Source organism: Homarus americanus, unplaced genomic scaffold (assembly GCF_018991925.1).
Source record: "Homarus americanus isolate GMGI-L3 unplaced genomic scaffold, GMGI_Hamer_2.0 scaffold36734, whole genome shotgun sequence".
Classification (NCBI taxonomy): domain Eukaryota; kingdom Metazoa; phylum Arthropoda; class Malacostraca; order Decapoda; family Nephropidae; genus Homarus; species Homarus americanus.
Genome location: NW_024733126.1, coordinates 9222348 through 9241922, shown reverse-complemented (window position 1 = coordinate 9241922; position 19575 = coordinate 9222348). Strand labels below are relative to the sequence as shown.

Genomic DNA, 19575 nt, shown 5'->3' with positions numbered 1-19575 from the left:
ATATTAAGAATTATGTGCTTCCTCTTTGTAGTACTACAAGTATCAGTATCACTTGGTCTTTTTCTGGGAAGTTATTGATAGGATAGAATTTCTTTATTGCATTTAAAAAAAAACACAGTCACAGTTGGGGAACAAGGCATTGTAATAGGCTGAGAGACAGTGGGAGTGCACAGAATTGAGAGCTGCTAAATTCCTAATATCATGCTTGAATTGTGGCATGCACTTTAAATCTGAAATACTGTATGCAGATTCTTGAGTAGTATTGCTTCTTGAATTTGGGGATTTGCATATGTTCATTTCAGTGTAGCACTTCCATCAAGCAGAATTTATGACAAAAATCACACACATTATTTGTTGGCAACTCCATATTTTATTATGTTTACAGTTTTCCTACATTATTTAAGCAAGTACTTGTGATCTTTGTCAAGAGGTGCAGTCTAATGGCTGTGCATCATTAACTAATTGTCTTGAAGCACAATACATTAATAAATACTGCACCTTTATGCATCTGATTGTTTACATAATAAGGGGAAGCAGTTTCAGCCACAAGCAGGGGTGGATCCAGCAATATCAAAAGGGGGGGGAAATCTGAGCAATGCCATGGGGATTTTGAGGCCATGTGCACTTGATATTAGGAGATATTCTGATTTTAATGATACTTACTTTTTACTATACAAAAACACCTGAGTACAATACTGCAATAACAAAGACGTTTTGGGATTTTCTGATGGAAAGGGGGGGGGGGTTCTGGTGTCCTGGTATCCGGAGCACTCCAAAAACCAGCTTTGTTTTGGAAAAAATTTTTTTAAATGAGCACCAAGTAATTCCCAAAACGAGCAGGAAAATTTCCAACCATTCACCACTTATGACCTATATGTTATGGTATGGTTATTTTTCAACGTGTAATTTTGGGTAGATACACTTTTTTTTTTTTTTTTACATATGCGCAATCCTACATTCAGAAAATGCAAAAAAAAAATACATAAAAGAAATAATTATGAAGTATAATGTACTTGCCACTTGTAATCCTGCATACAGAAAGTGAAATAAATAAATAAATAAATAAATTTCATCAGGTATAAAATTTTAAGTATCTCTGGGTTTCCACCGTAAAGCTGTATGGGGAGTGTGTGGAGGTCAGAGGGTCTGGGAAGCAGCCAGGCAGCATCCCCAGCTGGGCTGGCTGCTAAGGCAAATGTCAAGGTAGCCAGCATCCCTGAGATTGCGATGCACTGTATTCACTGATTTGTATAATTTTTACTCTTTTTATGATTTCATTATTGCTATTTATATATTTTCATTATTGCTGTTTATATGCCTTGTTTTTTTTTGTTTTTTTTTTATTTTACTGTCATAGTGTATAAGTAAAGCTACTTTTAGGGGTGAATCTAGTGTTCGAAACAGAGGCTTCACAGCCAGTTACAAAGGGTTAGACCTGGCACTCCAAATTTTGGAAAAACCTCTATGCATTAAGTTCAGGTTCCAAACATACAATATAGATGGTCCCGTAAGTAATCTCGGAATTTTCTCAGATGGTACGCTTGATTTTCAATCTCAGTAGCTCGTTCACAGACCTGGAATTGAGAGAATTTTTCTGGAAAATTCCAAGCCAGTTTCAATTCCTGGTACTGTATTTGAGAGTTACGGCTAACAGAGATGCTACTCTGTGTGTGCGCGTGTGCATTCATCCGTCCGTCGGCCCTTATGCGGTCGAAAACAGTGAAAATTACAGATCCCAACAAAAACAAACCATACAACCTCTTATGGTTGGTGCATGAAATGTTAGGACCCTTCTGGATACTGGCGCAAATGATAATCCTGAAAGAAGAACTGCCCTTGTGGCAAAAGAGCTGGCTAGGTATAACATCGACATAGCAGAATTCAGTGAGTCCCGGCTTCCACATGAGGTAAGCCTGCTGCAGAGAGAAACAGCACTTATGGAGTTGGTTTTGCCATCTGCCAACGCATTCTACACAAGCTAACTGGAATGCCTATTGGGATCAACGAGCGCCTCATGACGCTCCGAGTCTCACTGAATCACTTGCATCTTGCCTTTTTCATCAGTGCATACGCCCCAACACTGGATGCAGAGGATGACAACAAGGAGGTCTTTTATGTCGACCTTGACAGATTGCTAACCTCTATCCCCAGAGAAAACAAGGTTGTGCTCCTTGGCGACTTCAATGCCAGAGTTGGCAGAGATGCTAGCATTTGGCAGGGAACCATAGGGAGAAATGGAATAGGCAAGTGTAATGCCAATGGCCTACTCCACCTCAGCAAGTGTGCTGCGCACAGCCTCACTGTCACCAATACCTCAATACCTTGTTTCGGCAGGCCAACAAGTTCAAGGGTTCGTGGCAACACCCACGATCCAAACACTGGCATTTCATTGACATGATATCACGGCCTATATAGGCGGCGGGTGCATAAGACGCCCCCCCCAAATTTCCATTTAAAAAGTAGCTTTTGAGCTCTATTTGCTGTATAAGACCAGTACCCCAAATGTGACACTTACCCACTGACTCAGTAGTCCTTTACCAACCATCCTTGATTTTTTAAAATAAGGCCAATTCACTTCAAGTAATGTCATCAAATTATACCCGCTGGTGTAGTGTAAACACTAGTGACGTCACTGAAGCGTGTTGGGAGTGTTCCCTCGTCTCGGTGGTGTGACTATTTATACAACATGTGATTCAACAGCAACCACCGTATTCTAATTGTGGTGTTTCATTAGGATTTGAGTGAAAAAGGTTACCAGTATGTACTTACTACATACATTTATTACACAAATATATATATATATATATATATATATATATATATATATATATATATATATATATATATATATATATATATATATATATATATATATATATATATATATATATATATATATATATATATATATATATATATATATATATATATATATACTGAATATACTATGTACAAAAAATGAATGTTCAATGAATTATTTATGGTGCATTAGGGTACTGGTCACTTCTGATGGGCTATAAATAGCCTTCTTTATCTCCCCTACATCTCACCCTGAGCCAGACGGAAGGGTCTTGGTAAATAACATGTTTGCTTATTTTCCATTTACTTTAAATAGATTTACCGAATTATTTGTTTTATTTATAATATACTGTAATATATTAAACACACTGTAATTATTTTCTTTAATTTATAAACTGTTTTGCGACAAAGGAATGTTCTCCAGTAGTGTTTCATTAGGATTTGAGTGAAAAAATATTACGTACTTACACAATTGTTCCTCTTACTTTGACAACACAACATACATACAGTATATTATTTCTCAGTTTTGATCTTTTTTTTTAATTTTTGTATTTATTTATAGTTAGTTACTTAAAATAAGGCCAATTCACTTCAAGTAATGGCATCAAATATTACCAGCTGGTGTAGTGTAAACACTAGTGACGTCACTTGAGCGTCTGTAATTAACCGTCGATAGTTTCAAGAATTAATGCACTCATTTACTGAATATTCTTTGGAAAAAAATAAAATTTAAATCAATTATTTATAGGAGATAAATATTATTATGAGTAAATATACCGATACCGGTATGCATTACTGACCACCTCCACGGCTCCTCACTGGCAAATGGGGGGGGGGGCGTGGGGAGGGGTGTGTGATGATAGCTGTGTTTATTATAGGGGTATAAATCTCTTTTACGGTATGTTAGACAGGTTTATAATACATTTTTATTATTTTAATATACCGGTAATCTTAATTTGAATCCAGCTTGCCAAACGTAAGTTTCAGTATAAAATAATTAGTGGTAAGACCTTGTGAGTGGCTTACGATGTTTTCATCACCACTCTTGACACACTAAACCACAATATTTAAGAGGTAAGAATTTTAAACTTGGTGGTTTAGACGACCCCCTAACTTTGGGCAGATTTTTTTAATGTTCAAATTTCGTCTTATAGGTCCGTGATATACGGTATCATTGTCAGAGAAAGAGATTGCTGAGATGTCCTCATCACCCGTGCCATGCGTGGCTCAGACCACTGTGACACTGATCATCGACTTGTCAGAGCTAAGCTCTCACTTCACGTCGCCCCAAAACGGCGGAGGCAGCAAGCCTTCAGAAGATGTTTTAATACTAAACGTCTGGAAGACCCAGCAGTAGCACATGCTTTCAGAGAGCAAATCCCAGTGCTGAATGGGATACTCTCAACTCTGTTATGACAAAAACCTGCAGAGAGACCCTCAGCCAGATCAAAGGAATACACCAGGGCTGGTTTGATGAAAATGACCCGGCAATCCAAGTACTGTACTCTTCAATGATAAACGTGCTGCTTTTATTGACTGGCAGAACAACCCTCAGTCTCAGACAAAAGCTGATACCTTCCGCAAGAAGAAAGCGGCAGCCCAGCGGGAACTTCGCATTCTAAAGAATGACTGGCTTAAAAATAAAGCATGTGAAACATGTAGGTAAATCAGCACAAGATGTGCGAATTTTTCAATTCCATTAAAACATTTTATGGACCAACCACTCGTGGCGCAGCTCTTCTCCACTCATCTGACGGTAACTTCATAATTAAAGACAATGAAGGCCTCCTTCAGCGCTGGAAAGAGCACTACCATTTATTGCTCAACCAAAACACCAATGTGGATGTCCTGACTACCCAGCAGGTCCCTCAGCATCCAGACCTGACCCACCTCAGCTATCCTCCATACCTGGATGAGGTAGTTACTGCCATCAAACAGATGAAAAATAACAAAGCCTCAGGGCCTGATGGAATCCCAGCCGAGGTGTATAAAGCAGGAGGACCTCTTCTTACCAGCTGTCTCCACTCTCTCCTGGAGAATACCATACAGTGGTCCCTCGGTTAACGAACACAATTCGTTCCAGAGGGTCGTTCGTTAACCGAAACCATTGTTTCAATGGGATTTTTGGTAATTGGTTCCAGCTCACAGAAAATTACATACAAACCAAAAATAAATGCAGTAAAGTACACTTACTTTGAGGTGTGCATGTAGAGGGCTCCTGGTTGATGATGATGATGACGGGAATTAGAATGGGGGTGGAGGAGAAGGGAGAAGAGGAGGCAATGGGGTGGAAGAGAAGTCACCCCATGCTTCATGCCGTCATTTCACCCATAAAATTTTTAGTTCACTTGGTGTAATTCAAGATTATTTTATTTAAATCAACACTGCACTGCACTATATATTGTTAATATGTAAAATAAACTTCAGAATGACCAATAATTGTACTGTAAAAACGTAAAAATAGTTTATGTTCAAGAGAGTCTCAAGCAAGATGCTTCCTCCACTGAGCAGGGACACACACTGACGCCATTTTGGTTGAGTCAAGTGGCTGTTTGGCGCGCTAAAAACTAGTTCCCTGTACTTCAATTATGTTAAATAATTGTTAAAATGACTAAAAACTTTAATATAAGACTTTTAAAATAATTGAATTGTACAGCCTTCTTTTTATTTACTCAAATGGTAACGAATTTATGCCCTAAAACCGACTACTGTATTGGCGGACTAATACTACAGCTGGTGAGCAGGCAAAAGCAGGCGAAAATATGTTGGGAAAAGTTCGTAAGGAATTCATTAACCGAAGTGAAGAATTTTATGGAAGGTAATTCGTTAACCAAAATTTCGTTAACCGAGAGATCACTGTATGGGAAAAGGAGGAAATCCCCCAAGCTCTTAAAGATGCTTCCATTGTCAATATTTATAAGAACAAGGGAGACGGGTCAGACTGTGGCAACTACCGTGGGATCTCGCTGCTCTCCGTAGATGGCAAAATTATCACCCGAGTCCTCCAAAACAGACTTCTTCCTGAGGTGGAAAACTTTCTCCCAGAATTTCACTGTGGTTTTAAACCATCACGTGGCACCACTGACATGATCTTTTCTGCCTGCCAGATAAGGAAAAGTGCAGAGAACAGCGTCGTGACCTGTACATGACTTTCATCAACCTGACCAAGGTCTTCAACTCAGTCAACAGGGAAGCCCTCTGCCGTTTTGGCTGCCCACCAAAATTCATCGCCATTGTGAGGCAACTCCACGATGGCATAAATAGCAGTGTCCTGCACAACGGCACCCAGTCTGAGTTCTTCCCCATCTAAACAGGTTAAACAAGAGTGTGTACTGGCACCAACTCTCTTTTCCATTTTCTTGGCTACCTTCCTTACTCGTGCCAATGCCAATTTAGCCGGCGGGGTGGACATCGAGTACCGGATGAAGGGGGTCTTTTCAACATAAGACGACTCCAGGCAAGAACAAAGGTGTCGGCAGCTTCCATTACTGAACTTCAGTATGCAGACGACCTCACCCTTGTTGCTCACACTGAACACAACCTACAGGAGATCCTAAACACCTACGCAGATGCGTATGCACACTTTGCACCTTTTGGTGAATGTATGTAAGACTCAGATTCTCTTTCAACATGCCCCAGGTTCAGACACATCTCCACCATCCATCCGGCTTAATGGTACTGTCCTCTCTAATGTTACCCACTTTCAGTATCTCGGCTCCCACCTGTCCACCACCACAGACATCGATGAAGAGATTCAGCATAGTCTCAGATGTGCATCTCAAGCCTTTGGCAGACTCCGAAACCGTGTCTTCAGCTTTCGGGAGCTGAAATTATCTGCAAAGCTCAATGTATATCGAGCAGTGGTCCTCCCCACCCTGCTATATGGCAGTGAGACATGGGTCACATACAGGAAGCACCTCAAGGCACTTGAAAACATTCACCAAAGTAGTCTATGTTCCATCCTCCGAGTTTGCTGGGAAGACGAGAACAAATGCCAGTATTCTTGCTGACACCAACTGTAGGAGCATCGAGGCTACCATTATCCATGAACAGCTACGCTGGACTGGCCATGTTACCCGCATGGACGACAGTAGACTGCCAAAGCAGCTACTTTACAGTCACCTAACAAATAGTAAATGTAACGCTGGTGGGCAATTGAAAAGGTACAAGGATAATCTTAAAACAAACCTGAAAAAGTTCCAAATCGACCCCCTCACCTGGGAGACGATTACTCCACATCGTAACTCTTGAAGGAGCACCACACGAGGTGTCAATACTTTCGAGTTAGCCCGGCTGCAAACTGAGGCAGACAAGCGCCAACGCCAGAAAGACGCTGCCACCGCCCCTCCCGCGCGAGATGCAGCCCTCCACATGTGGAAGACCCTGTGGGTCCTGTATTGGCATCTTTAGTTTCCTCAAAACTCACCAACCTAGGTGACATCCCTAATACGTAACTCAAATCATTGTATCATAGCTGGATGATCGTCATACTCGAGTCCGAGTGACAGCAAAGTAGTAGTAGTGTGTGTGTGCGTGATAATAATAATAATAATGGTTTATTGAAAAAAATTCAGTAGCCCGATGGCTGAAAATATACATTGGACAGAAATGATTTATTACATACAAAGACATGGGGTGGGTGGGTTGTTTAATAAAAGCTTTCATTACTAAAAGGAGAAGGAACATGAATTGAACATACAAATTATAATTTATAGTTGATGTCCCTACTGTGTGAGGTCACGTAGGCTACGTGGTGCAGTAACTAGTCCGTAGATGTTGACATGAAGGACCTCTCCTGGTCATGGAGACACCGGGTGGTGTGGTGTTGCAACTCCCCCACGGGTGTTGACATGAAAGACCTCACGTGGTCATGGAGGTACCGAATGGTGTTGGGTGGTGTCACAGTACCTAACTCTCTGCTAAGTAGTGTTGTGTTATCTCGTAGTCTGGTGTAAAGCCGTTCCACGGATGTTCCCAAGTTGGACTGATTTAACACCGTCTGGTCAGAAAATGGTGGTCGGTGGTTCCCGGGGTACTTATCTCTGGGTGTGGACCTCACTGGTGGGTCATGGCTCTCGCTGGCACTGTCTAGTGTTGAATTCACTGGTTTAAACACTGTTCAACACTGATCCCACTTTTTTCCAAAACTAAATTGTCACTTTTGATGAGATTATGTTGATATCCTAGTGGTGAGGATGGGTCGAGGAGAGGGACTCAGGGAATGGGCAAACATTGGCCGGGGCAGCTGCGTGTGAGTGAGTGAGTGAGAGAGAGACAGACAGATAGATAGTAGTGCAAATAATGTTTAACTTTCCATACAGAACAAGAGCTTCTAGATAAACACATTATGATATACTGTACTGTAATCAAAATTTAATATAGACTAGAGATATATTTTGGGGTGTATTTTCACCAACCAGTGGGTGAACATTGTCCCATATATGGCATTTTGTTGACATAGGAGGAGGGGAGATTTGTAAACAATTGCATGAATATTAATTTTCTTAGTGTTTTTTTTTTGCCAATTTTTTTAGTTACATAATGTTTTTATGCTTTAACTTGTAAGAAAAGTATATATAAAATTTTCTGAGAAAAAAAATTCTTTGCAAATTTCATGAATTGCTGCTCTTGATGTTCAAATAAGTATGGTTTTAATTTATAACCGTTATTTTTAGGAGAAATACTTAACCATTTTGTATTTTTTTAAGATGATTTCATATCAAATTTGTAAAATCTTGGAATAATATTTAATTGTATATCATTTGCTCTTTATAATAATGAATGCATATTGACTTAAGCTTCAAGAAACTTGTGGCCACTGCTCAAAATTTAAATTTTTATAGAGGCAATGTAATGTGGACATCATAATGTAATGAGATATTTTATGATTGGCTGCCTGCTAGCTGATCAGTGTCCATGTGCAATGATTACTTCACTTCTCAGCTTTCTTTCTTTACACTATCCTTCAATTCTAATGTTTGTTTGTAATCATTTTTTTTTTTTTTTTTTTTTAATACAGTATACAGACAATGTCACAGAATTTTCACTACAGAGATATTCATTTACATGCTGTCCAAATCAACATGTTAGAAAGGGGACAGGCCTTGCCACTGGAGTCCGTGATCATTAATTGAACCAAACAGGCAGTACTCTAGGTCACATTTATTATTGTTATTACTACAGTGGAGTCTGCATTTACACGGCTTTTGTTTACGCGTTTGGTCATTTACGCGGTGCCTTGCCAGAATGAAATGCTTTAATTACGCGGTAAATTTGGTCATTTACGCGGGTGAAGTATAATTTGTTTACTGTACTTACTGAAGATATTTGTTTTAGCTCATAAAATTCATAGAAATTACCCGGCCAGAATATAATTTCCATTGCTGGAATTGTTATAAAATTGTGATTATTTTAAATATAAACATCATACAATTTGCATTAGACATGCAAATTTTAGATCTAATGTAAGAATTTTGATTAGAAAGAGCAAAAATTTTATCTTTTGTGCAAAATATATGACGTTTATATTAAAAATATTCCTGGTCTTGCAAGGAATCCAGCAATGTCAATTATATTATCCTAACTTTAGTCTGAGGTATTATTTATTACTAAAAATTTAAGCCTACTGTTTTCACCCAAACATTTCTCAGAGAGGAAGGAGCCAGCGAGCGTGGGAAGAGGGGGGGGGAGAGAGTTGAGTCCATTATTTGAATGGTCATTAACCGGCGACTGTATTTCTCTTAAATATTAATTGTGTGTGCATATCACCATAAAATTAAGATGTTATTTTTACTACAATGTACGTATTGTTTCGGAAAAAGTGGAGTTTGGGGGTCGGCCCAGTCTCTATTTCAATTAATCCCGTATGTTCTGTTATTTCATTTACGCGTTTCTCATTTTACGCGAGCCTCCACGGGTTCAATTGACCGCGTAAATGCAGACTCCACTGTATTACTACTACTACAAGGTCTTGAATGTAATTTTAAATCTATACAGTACTATATGATACCTAAAGGTTTTTATGTATTTAAATGTGATTTTCATGGTTAGATCTTATGAGAGCATCTGAAGGGATCTATTTTTATAATATGGATGCAGTTTTGGTAAAGGTGACCTTTGAAGTTGTCCTGTTATTTCCACTGCCTGAAGCACCCTTCCAATTATGTGTCTCCTTTGATGCATTTGGCAAGTTTATTCCAACTTCCCACCCAAGAACTTAATTGGATTTTGCCCATTTTTCAAACTGCACTCAATGAGTATTACAAGTGGCTGGTTTGTTTAACCTTATGATTTTATACTACAGTGAACCCTCACTTTACGCGGTTAATTCAACCCACAGGGTACCGCGGAAAGTGAGAAACGCGTAAAGTGAACAACATAACATATGGGATTAATTGAAATAGAGACCGGGCCGACCCCCCAAACTCCATTTTTTCAGACACAATACCTACGTTGTAGTAAAAATAACTTCTTAATTTTATGATGGTATGCACACACAATTAATAATTAAGAGAAATATCAATAATATTAAGTTTTTTAACACTTACATTAGTAGAAAAGATGGCTGGGCACACGGGGATGGGGGGTTGGTTCCGAGGCAGAGTGCAGATTATTGGCCTTCACCTGTATCACTATCCACCACAGAGGTTTGCAGGGCCTCTTTGTCAAACCCCTCAAAGTCCATATAAGTCCATATCCTCACTATAATTATCACTATCACTGACTTGGGCCGGCTGTGGCGGGTGGCGGGTGAAGAACTCGGTAATGTTTTGATGACTGGGCGACCTTGTGCGCACCCTGCTCGCGCCGCTTACACAACATGGTGGATGGCGGGAGGTTTGGATCAAAAAATGTCGCAGCTCGCCAGCCGCTCTCTGCGTAAAGGGGTACACGCACAGCGGAATGTGAGCATTCCGGTTTCGGCAGGGTACCGCGTAAACGTGGAAACGCGGAATGTGGGACCGCGTAAAGCGAGGGTTGAGTGTACTTGGCAAATCCATTGCATTGTTTTGTAATAAATAACATATTAAGCAGTTAACACCCTTTGGGTTTTCATATGCAAATTTGCGTATGATCTAAATTATCGTTTTAGGGTTTTCATACGCAAATTTGCGTATGAACTAAAAAATTACAATAAAATGATTTTATGTTTGCATATGAACACTGGATACGCAAGATGCACGTTTGGCGATATTGGTGTGACCTGGTAACTATGTAGACTGCCTACAAGGTTTCGTGAGTGACCACACCAGTCGTCCTTTGTGGTTCAACGAAGCAGGATGTAACCTTGACCTACATTTCCCACCTTTTCTCGTGGCTTGTGCTGATATCTTGTTCATCACAGTGATTTCATTTATTGATAACAGTGTTGTGATAATTTTGAACTATTCCTCGTGTTATTGGTGAAGGTGGAGGAGTGGGAAAACTTAAAAAGTACAAGAAGATTGCACCACATGGTGTCAGTGTGGTGCTCCTGAGGCCTCTCCCAGTGTCATAGGCCCTTCCAGTGCAAGTGATAGTTTGTTTGGCCCTTCAACAAGCAGTTCTTGTGTGAAAGGAACTGCCTGGCATGTCGCTGCAGCAAAAAATAAAAAAGTGTTGCCCATGTGGTATCTCAGCCATCGTAACATGACTTACCTTGTGACCACTCATCTTACTCAAGTGCTCACTACCAGTCCTCCCACTAAAACTAGATTTAGTCACCTTGTTCAGGCTAAGTTCGGCACTGTGGGGCAGGGAGGAGGAGGGGAAAGGGTGCGAGGGGAGGAACATCACCAAATGCTCAAACATCTAAGGATATGTAAGTACAGAATTTTTTTTTAGTGTAATGTTTTTATGCATTACATTTAACCAATAATTTACAATTATTATTTCATATGAATTTAAAAAATAATAAGCATTTATAAACACATTACAGTATGTATAATTTATGTAAAAAATGGAGAAACTTTGAGCGAGGAATATTTGCATTTGGGAGCTTGAGTGGCAGCCATGCACTGCAATTTGTGTTATTCTTGCACATACATATTGATTTAATCATTTTACTGTGATTACCCATATAAAATATTTGTAGATAATGTATTTACAATGCTAATCCAACAAACCCTACCTTTTTATCTCCAATAGTAAGCTTGTTATGACTCAATACTGTATGTACAATTATCTTTTGCGCTCGGAGGGAAAAAATTTATAATCTGTACTCGGCCTCAACGTGCTCATCAGAACACACAATTTATAACACTTACCTTGCGAAATATTAATTTTTTCATGAAGTTTCTTCTGTAACTATTTTTTGCTAGTACGCTTTATAATGGAATAAAGTTCATATTGCGATCACATGAAATATTGAAGGTATACAGTGATGTACCTGTATAAACATTTTCATTAATTGTAAAAAAAAATTGTGTTCTACTCGTGCTTACGTATAGAAATAATTATTTTATTGTGGTTAATCATATAAAACTGTTTGTAGATAATTTACAGGTATTTACAAGGATAATGCAACAAATCCCACCTTTTTATCTCAAATAGCATGCTTACTACAACGACATGCTGGGCATTTCCTTTCACACAAGAACTGCTTGTTGAAGGGCCAAACAAACTATCACTTGCACTGGAAGGGCCAGGGACACTGGGAGAGGCCTCAGGAGCACCACACTGACACCATGTGGTGCAATCTTCTTGTACTTTTTAAGTTTTCCCACCCCTCCACCTTCACCAATAACACGAGGAATAGTTCAAAATTATCACAACACTGTTATCAATAAATGAAATCACTGTGATGAACAAGAAATTAGCACAAGCCACGAGAAAAGGTGGGAAATGTAGGTCAAGGTTACATCCTGCTTCGTTGAACCACAAAGGACGACTGGTGTGGTCACTCACGAAACCTTGTAGGCAGTCTACATAGTTACCAGGTCACACCAATATCGCCAAACGTGCATCTTGCGTATCCAGTGTTCATATGCAAACATAAAATCATTTTATTGTAATTTTTTAGTTCATATGCAAATTTGTGTATGAAAACTTCAAGAGTGTTAAATGCGTCTGAGCAGTGTTATGAGTACTTAATGAAGGTAGGTCTTGCTTAGATGTGTTTGTGTTCTTGCCATGGAATGGAGGTTCGGCAGGACCATACAGTATGTCGTGTTCCTTTCACACATGGACTGTATCTTTGACATGAGAGAGAGATTGCATTGGAGCTATGTTTTAGGCACCTCCCTCTGATTGGTAGTTGGTTCTGAATCATTGCTGTGGAAGTATTCAAAATTGGGCTCATGGCTTACAGGTTTTTATGTTAAAAATTCATATGGGTTCTGAAGACCAAAGCCCTTTTCATGCTGCAATTGGGGAATTTTAGCAGTGTGTGATTTTCACTGTATCACTCCTTGCAGAGTGTAACTGATAGTTTAGCATTATTATTTCCAGTATCAGTAATGAATTTTTTATCATAAATGTTAAACAAATCCAAATTTTCTTGTGTAATATTTGTATTTTACTTTAGTAAAAGGCATGTAATTAATTAGATTATTTTTACAGGTATAGAAGAAGTGCAAATTCCACCAAGTCCAGCTACCTTGACGAAACAGCTGCAAAGTGCTTACATGACTGAAGCAGCATTATCACCATCTGTCTCCCAGTCACAACATTCTGGTTCCTCCTACTCATCCCCTGGGACAACCCATGACCTGCCATTTACAGAAGCCCCTCCAACCACTGATGACAATTTCCCTGCAGCTCTGACTCAGCCTGGTTATTCATCTGCTCCATCAGCTCCAGGATTATCTGTGACAGGTGTATCTCCAGAAGGTGATGCACAACTGAGAGCTCTGGCTTCCCCTTCTGGTGATGTTTATCTACATCAGTCAGGTTCAGGGTTGGGCTTGGAAAGTTTAGAAACTGGAACATTGCCTCTTGTGGCTGGCATGGAAGTGAGGACACATTCACCTGCTCTCAGTGACTTGGTATCATCTGGGCCACTTCTGACTTGGTCCCCAAGGTCTGCTGACTCCATGATGGCACAGTCACCCTCTCTTAATGATGCTCTCACAGCCAATATTCCTCTTGATGTTAATCATAGTGAAGACTCATTATGTGATTCATCCACAGGTTTTCCTGGTCTCTTTTCAATAGAAGGAGATGGTGTGAGTGTATCATCAAGTACAAGTGAGGATATGAGAACTGCTACACCAGGAGGGGCCTCAAGTAACCAGCAGCAGAATTTGCAACTTCAAGAGCAGGAGTCACAGGAACAAGGGGAAGTAACTATAGATTTACATCCAAGGGAGAGTGAACAGGATCACACAATAACATCCACAAGATCACCCACTCAATTAGAACTGCCTGTAACCACTTTAGGTGGGATGTCTTCTCATGGTACCCAGTCATCGGGAAGTATTATTGTAAATCAGGCAGCACAAGATACACCATGGAGATTTGATAATACCGTTGGGACTCAGAATAAGCCGGTAGTTACTCAGCCTAATGTACACATAAATGAAAACCTTAAAGATGATAAGCAGACATTGAAACAAGAGGAAGTAGCAGGTCCCTCTGATAGTAATCACAGAAGGTCAAAAATAACAACTCAAACTTCACAGTCCAAAACTAAAGAGAAAGGGAAGCATTTGCGCATCAAAGAACAAGAGCAAGATGATGTTAAAATTGAGGTTGATGATGTTAAAATTGTTGCAGAGGTTGTTGCAAACAAAGGCTCAGGTAGAGAACGGAGGACATCATCTATGCAAAGTAAACCTGATGGTATGGTTGAAACAATCAATCGTAACTTGGCCCCTCAAGATGGGAACAACAGAAAACGAAGTCAACGAGTTGCCTGTACGTCAAACAGGAAAAAGAGTAATTTACCAAGTGATGGTGAAGTAACAAGGGAGGAATTTCCAACTAAAAATGGGCATGATGAAGACTCAGATCTTCATAATATAAAAACTGGAAAAAGCAGCAGTAATGCCAGTAGAAATAAACGTAGAAGCTCTCAGCGTGCTGTAGCAGCATCTCCCAGTAGCATAATCCAGACTTCAGCCTGCCGCAATCGTTCAAAGCCCTTAAAGACTGAAGCAGGTGTAAAGGAAGAGGATGATGCTGGAATAACTGATACAGAAATCAAAGATGAGAAGCCTTTTATAAAGATGGATAAGGATGTGAAAGAAATTTCTGAAGAAGGTGTGGGAAGAACAACACGTGGAGCAAAAAGGCGTGGCGATGGAGATTGTGTGGGAGAAGTGAAGCGTGGTCGGGGTACTCGGTCTGGCCGAAGTCGCAGTGATGGATATGTGTTGTCAATGGAAGAGGACGTGCTAAACCACATAGATGAGGATTGTGCACTATCACGGGGACTTCGAGGTCGTCATGTTAGTGGTACTTCCGACACAAGTAGTAATTATAGTATGGAACGTGCAGTTACACCAGGACCACATGATTCCCCTAGTATGAGTGGGAGCAGAAGACGACGGCGTCAAAGTCGAGAAAGCAGTGCCAGCAGTCGAGATGGTAGCCCTCCAATAATGCATATGCATGACTTTTCTCCTGGTGGTGTCAACACTCGACGCTCTTCCTCCCGTGACCATGCCAAGAAAAAGAAATGCTCTTGTTGTGGGGGAGGGGAACAGAAAAAAAGTGGGTCTGGAAGTGGGAGACGATCGTCCACAAGAGCTACCAGAGGCTCCAGCACTGGCACTGTGCAATAGAGGGAACAATAGACAAATGGTTGTTTTTCTGCAGTGTAGACAATTGCTAGATTATCAGGCATGACAGTAAAATCATGAATTTCCAGCAGGAGTTGCTGCACAAGAGTTTGGTAGTGACAGTGGCATCAAGAGCATCATCATCTATACTAGCAATAGCACTGCAGTATATAACAAGCAGCTTATACCCCCAGCAGTGATGTTGTTCAGTAGAGCTCACTATGAAGAGCCCAATTGTGGCTCTTCAGAGCATATTATCTTCCAGAACTCCAGGTGTAGTATTCTGTTGTTGTAGGAGGATATCACTGCTCACTATGGCAAATAGTGGCTCTTGGACAGTCTTCACCTCTTTCCACAGTGTAAGCATTAAGTGTTATAGTTTTAATGTTCCTTTTAATATTTCAAAATATTTTTATACTCTGGAAGATTTGCTCACTCATGTGAGTTCTTACAGCACAATTTTTTTTTATGGGATGTTAGTGCCATACATTTCCATTTCACACTTATTGGACTGCATACCACTGGAAAGATATCTCAGTGGTCATCGGTGGCTTGGCTTGATGCATCTTATGTATCGGGTCAGAGCAACGAGGTCACAATGATCATTTGTACCTGAATGCTTTTAACTGGTGTTAGCTGAAGTATGTTAGGCATCCCTGGAGTGTGATGCAGTCTTTCCCTCCCATCTCCCCTCCCCAAACACAAAAATTTTCAAATATGACCCCACATTGTAACTCACTCTCAAACATACTTACACACATGTATACATTTGCACACAAACACAAATGCACACATACTATCCTTTTTCTCCATATTAGTATGGAGCGTGGCTTCATTCTAATGTGACTCATCCTTCCTCATTACCGAATAAAGGTTAGTCACCCATCAATTTTAGCACTCCATTGTAGGGGTCACACCCATTGATACGCTTTTGGTGGACACTGTCTATTTCTTAAAGCTTGTCCTGCGCAAACATGTAAATATTTGTCATTAGTAATTTTGTGATTCCCTAGATTTTCCTAATTTTGGAGTCCCTCGTTAGAAGTTCTAAAGAATTGTTTGTAAAAATAGACAAATGGTGTTCTTAAACTTCTAATATACATAGGCTAGTGTCACTTCTTTGCTGGATCAAAAAATTTAATTTCACATGATTAAACGGGCTCCTTGGTGATAGACTTCTACTCAAATAAACTGGTGGCCGGTGGAGGAGGAACCAGCGTGCTGTCCATTACAATACTCCCATAGCATTGTTAGTATTTCTACCAAATGGAAAATATGTTACATCTGTAAATGAAATCTCTTCAGTAAAGCTACATGTTCTATTTATGAAGATACATTCCCAACCCAAAGAAATCAATTTATTTACTTTTTTTCATATAAAGTATAGATAATTCACAAGATGTGGATCCATTAGCTGTGTTCATTGAGGGTGTGGGTCTGTCCATTTACAACAGATTGATATTATAATTATCAGTATGCTACATAAAATGGTTGTTTAGTTTGACTGCAGTATGATTTTAAGTGAGAATGTCAAATGATCCATAACTAGTTGTACTGTACTTTGGGCCACTTTCCTGTGACAGTGATAAGAGGGATATCAAAAATTCAGCCATTGTTATTCATTCACAATGGGTGGATTAGTACTTCGGTGGTCAGAATATACATTTCTGACATTTTATTATTTGGTTGAGCAAGTCAGTTAAGTGAAATGGTAAAAGCCCAAAACTTGTTGAACAATGACGTTGTCGCAAGAAAAACTATGCATTTTAGTTCCGAGTGTGAAGAAAACTGTAGCATAGACTTGTAGACAGCATCTTGTGGAGACAGCAGAGGAAGGCAGACCCCACCCCTTCTATACTTACAAGTAGCTTATCTCACTGTAGTGTGTTTGTATTCCCAGTTTGGGAAAAACTGCTTGACCATCATTTTCTCTGATAATGGTGGCATTTAATTGTTCTTGCTCTATAAGAAATGTAGAAATCTTTATGGAAGTTTCAGTTTTGTCTCATTACTTAAAAAACAAGTTTCAGTTTTATGTCTCATCACTTAAAAAACAAGTTTCAGTTTTATGTCTCATCACTTAAAAAACAAGTTTCAGTTTTATGTTTCATCACTTACCCGGTAAATGGAATTATTTGATGATCATATATTTGACACAATGTTATATAATTACAGGAGAATACACTTGATACAGTATTTGTTAAATTTTAATAACAGATGTTAAGGTAAATATAAAAATTTCTCGTAGGCAGTACTTTGGATTATATTTTATATTAAAAAAATACTTATTTTTAAACATTGAATTCAAATTTTGGCATCCATGCAATGTCAGAATCCAACATTTTATATACTACGTTTATATTTGGGATCAGCCATAAATATGTACGTATTTAAAGTTCCCCCACAAATTATAAATTTTATAGTGTACAATCATTCTGTTGCTCAGAATTGTGCTGATTTTTCTAGTGGACAGCTGAGAATTATGTTAGATAACATAGTGTCCATATTTATAAAAAATAATAATATTTTATTTAGATGTATATAAAGTGTGAAGTTTCCATCATTTCTACCCGACTATGTAACATTAGCTTGTATAATTGGCTTAGAAAATATGTTGAGAACCTGGTTTCCCCTTGGCAAAGTTTGTAATTTGACTGATGTGTGTTTATATTTATCTTGATTTTTCTTTTCTATGGCCTCTATTAACTAATGCTTCCTGTAATGATGTGAAGATTGTGTTTATATTTCTTTTTTATTTATATTGTACATAGCTTGCTAAAACTCCACATGTACACTATTCTCCTGCTCCATCTTGGAGGAGGCTGGTCAATGCGTCCTCCATTTCCTAGTTAAGTGTAAGTTTTTTCTTGATAAAAATGTTAATACCACTCTGTTTGTAAATGGTATTGTGTACAAAATGTTCATTCTTTTTGTATTTGTGTAATGTATGTACAAAACGCATAAATCCTTTCATTTTTGCAGTAAGAAAAGGTTTAATTTACCTCTTGTAATTATGACCTCGAGATGTGTATATATTTATGGCTCTTTGTATCTGTAACAGCGGATCTCTCCCGTTGGGCGACAGAAACTCGGATGTACAGAGTGGTCAAAAGTGATCATCCATTCCACCACTTAACCCTTCTGCCTAGTCTGGTCCTTTCTGCATGGTAAGTCACGTGGTGGAAAGGGGAATGGTCAACGTGGGGGAGGGTGGTATGTGATGAAGGCTACTCATCAGAGAGGGAGGGGATTAAAAAAAGCAGGGAAATTCATGAAAGAAGGAAGGGATGGATGGAGGTAATTTTATTTCCATTATATTATCATAGGTTTACATGCTTGAAAGAGAAGTATACAGTAGATGAGGACCATTATTTTGTGATTATTATAATATGCCATCCATTTCCTTATTTATCATTTTCAGGTTATTGTTCAAGTTTTAAGCAATTGTAATTAGATATGTATTTATAATAATGTTGATATGAGCAGGAATATTGAATACGGGGGAGGAAATCACATTTACTTTTAATATTTACCAACACAAGTCATACAGAATGAAAACACCCCATCCAATCTCCTCCTTGCTTGTCATTCGTCGTCTCCCCGGCCTAAAATTATATCATTTATATGAATTAAGATTTCAAATAAGTTTTGTTTACATTACACACCTGAAATTAGTAATTTTAACACTTGTGTTTGGGTAGGCACTCTTTCACGAGACACTCAAGAGCAGAGTTGTAATGATTACTGGATTTTGTAACTTTTTTTTTTTTTTACTAAGTAAAAGTATTATTATTGTACATTGGCAAAATGTTACTTGAGTAGAAGTAAAAGTATCCAAATACAGTGATCCCTCGGTTAACGAGCGCCTCGGTTAACGAGATTTCGGTTAACGATTTACCTTCCATAAGATTCTTAACTTCGGTTAACGAGCAATCCCTCGATTAACGAGTTTTTTACGAGCCGACTTCAACATGTTTTCGCTTGCATTTGGCGGTCCACCAGCTGTAGTATTAGTCCGCCAATACAGTAATTGGTTTTAGGGCTTAAATTCCTTACTATTTTAGTAAATATGAAG

The 19575-nt window shown here is 39.0% G+C and overlaps 1 protein-coding gene across 2 annotated transcripts in view; it reads left to right on the top strand.

The window, feature by feature from the left end:
- Window positions 1-18298, top strand: part of LOC121869332 (uncharacterized threonine-rich GPI-anchored glycoprotein PJ4664.02-like) — a 143378-nt gene extending 125080 nt beyond the window's left edge. For both annotated transcript variants that reach the window (XM_042370627.1, XM_042370626.1), the window contains exon 9: window positions 13339-18298. In XM_042370627.1, the coding sequence (XP_042226561.1) occupies window positions 13339-15503 (2165 nt within the window). In that variant the 3' untranslated portion in view covers window positions 15504-18298. The remainder of the gene's footprint in view (window positions 1-13338) is intronic.
- Window positions 18299-19575: the final 1277 nt, after the last annotated feature.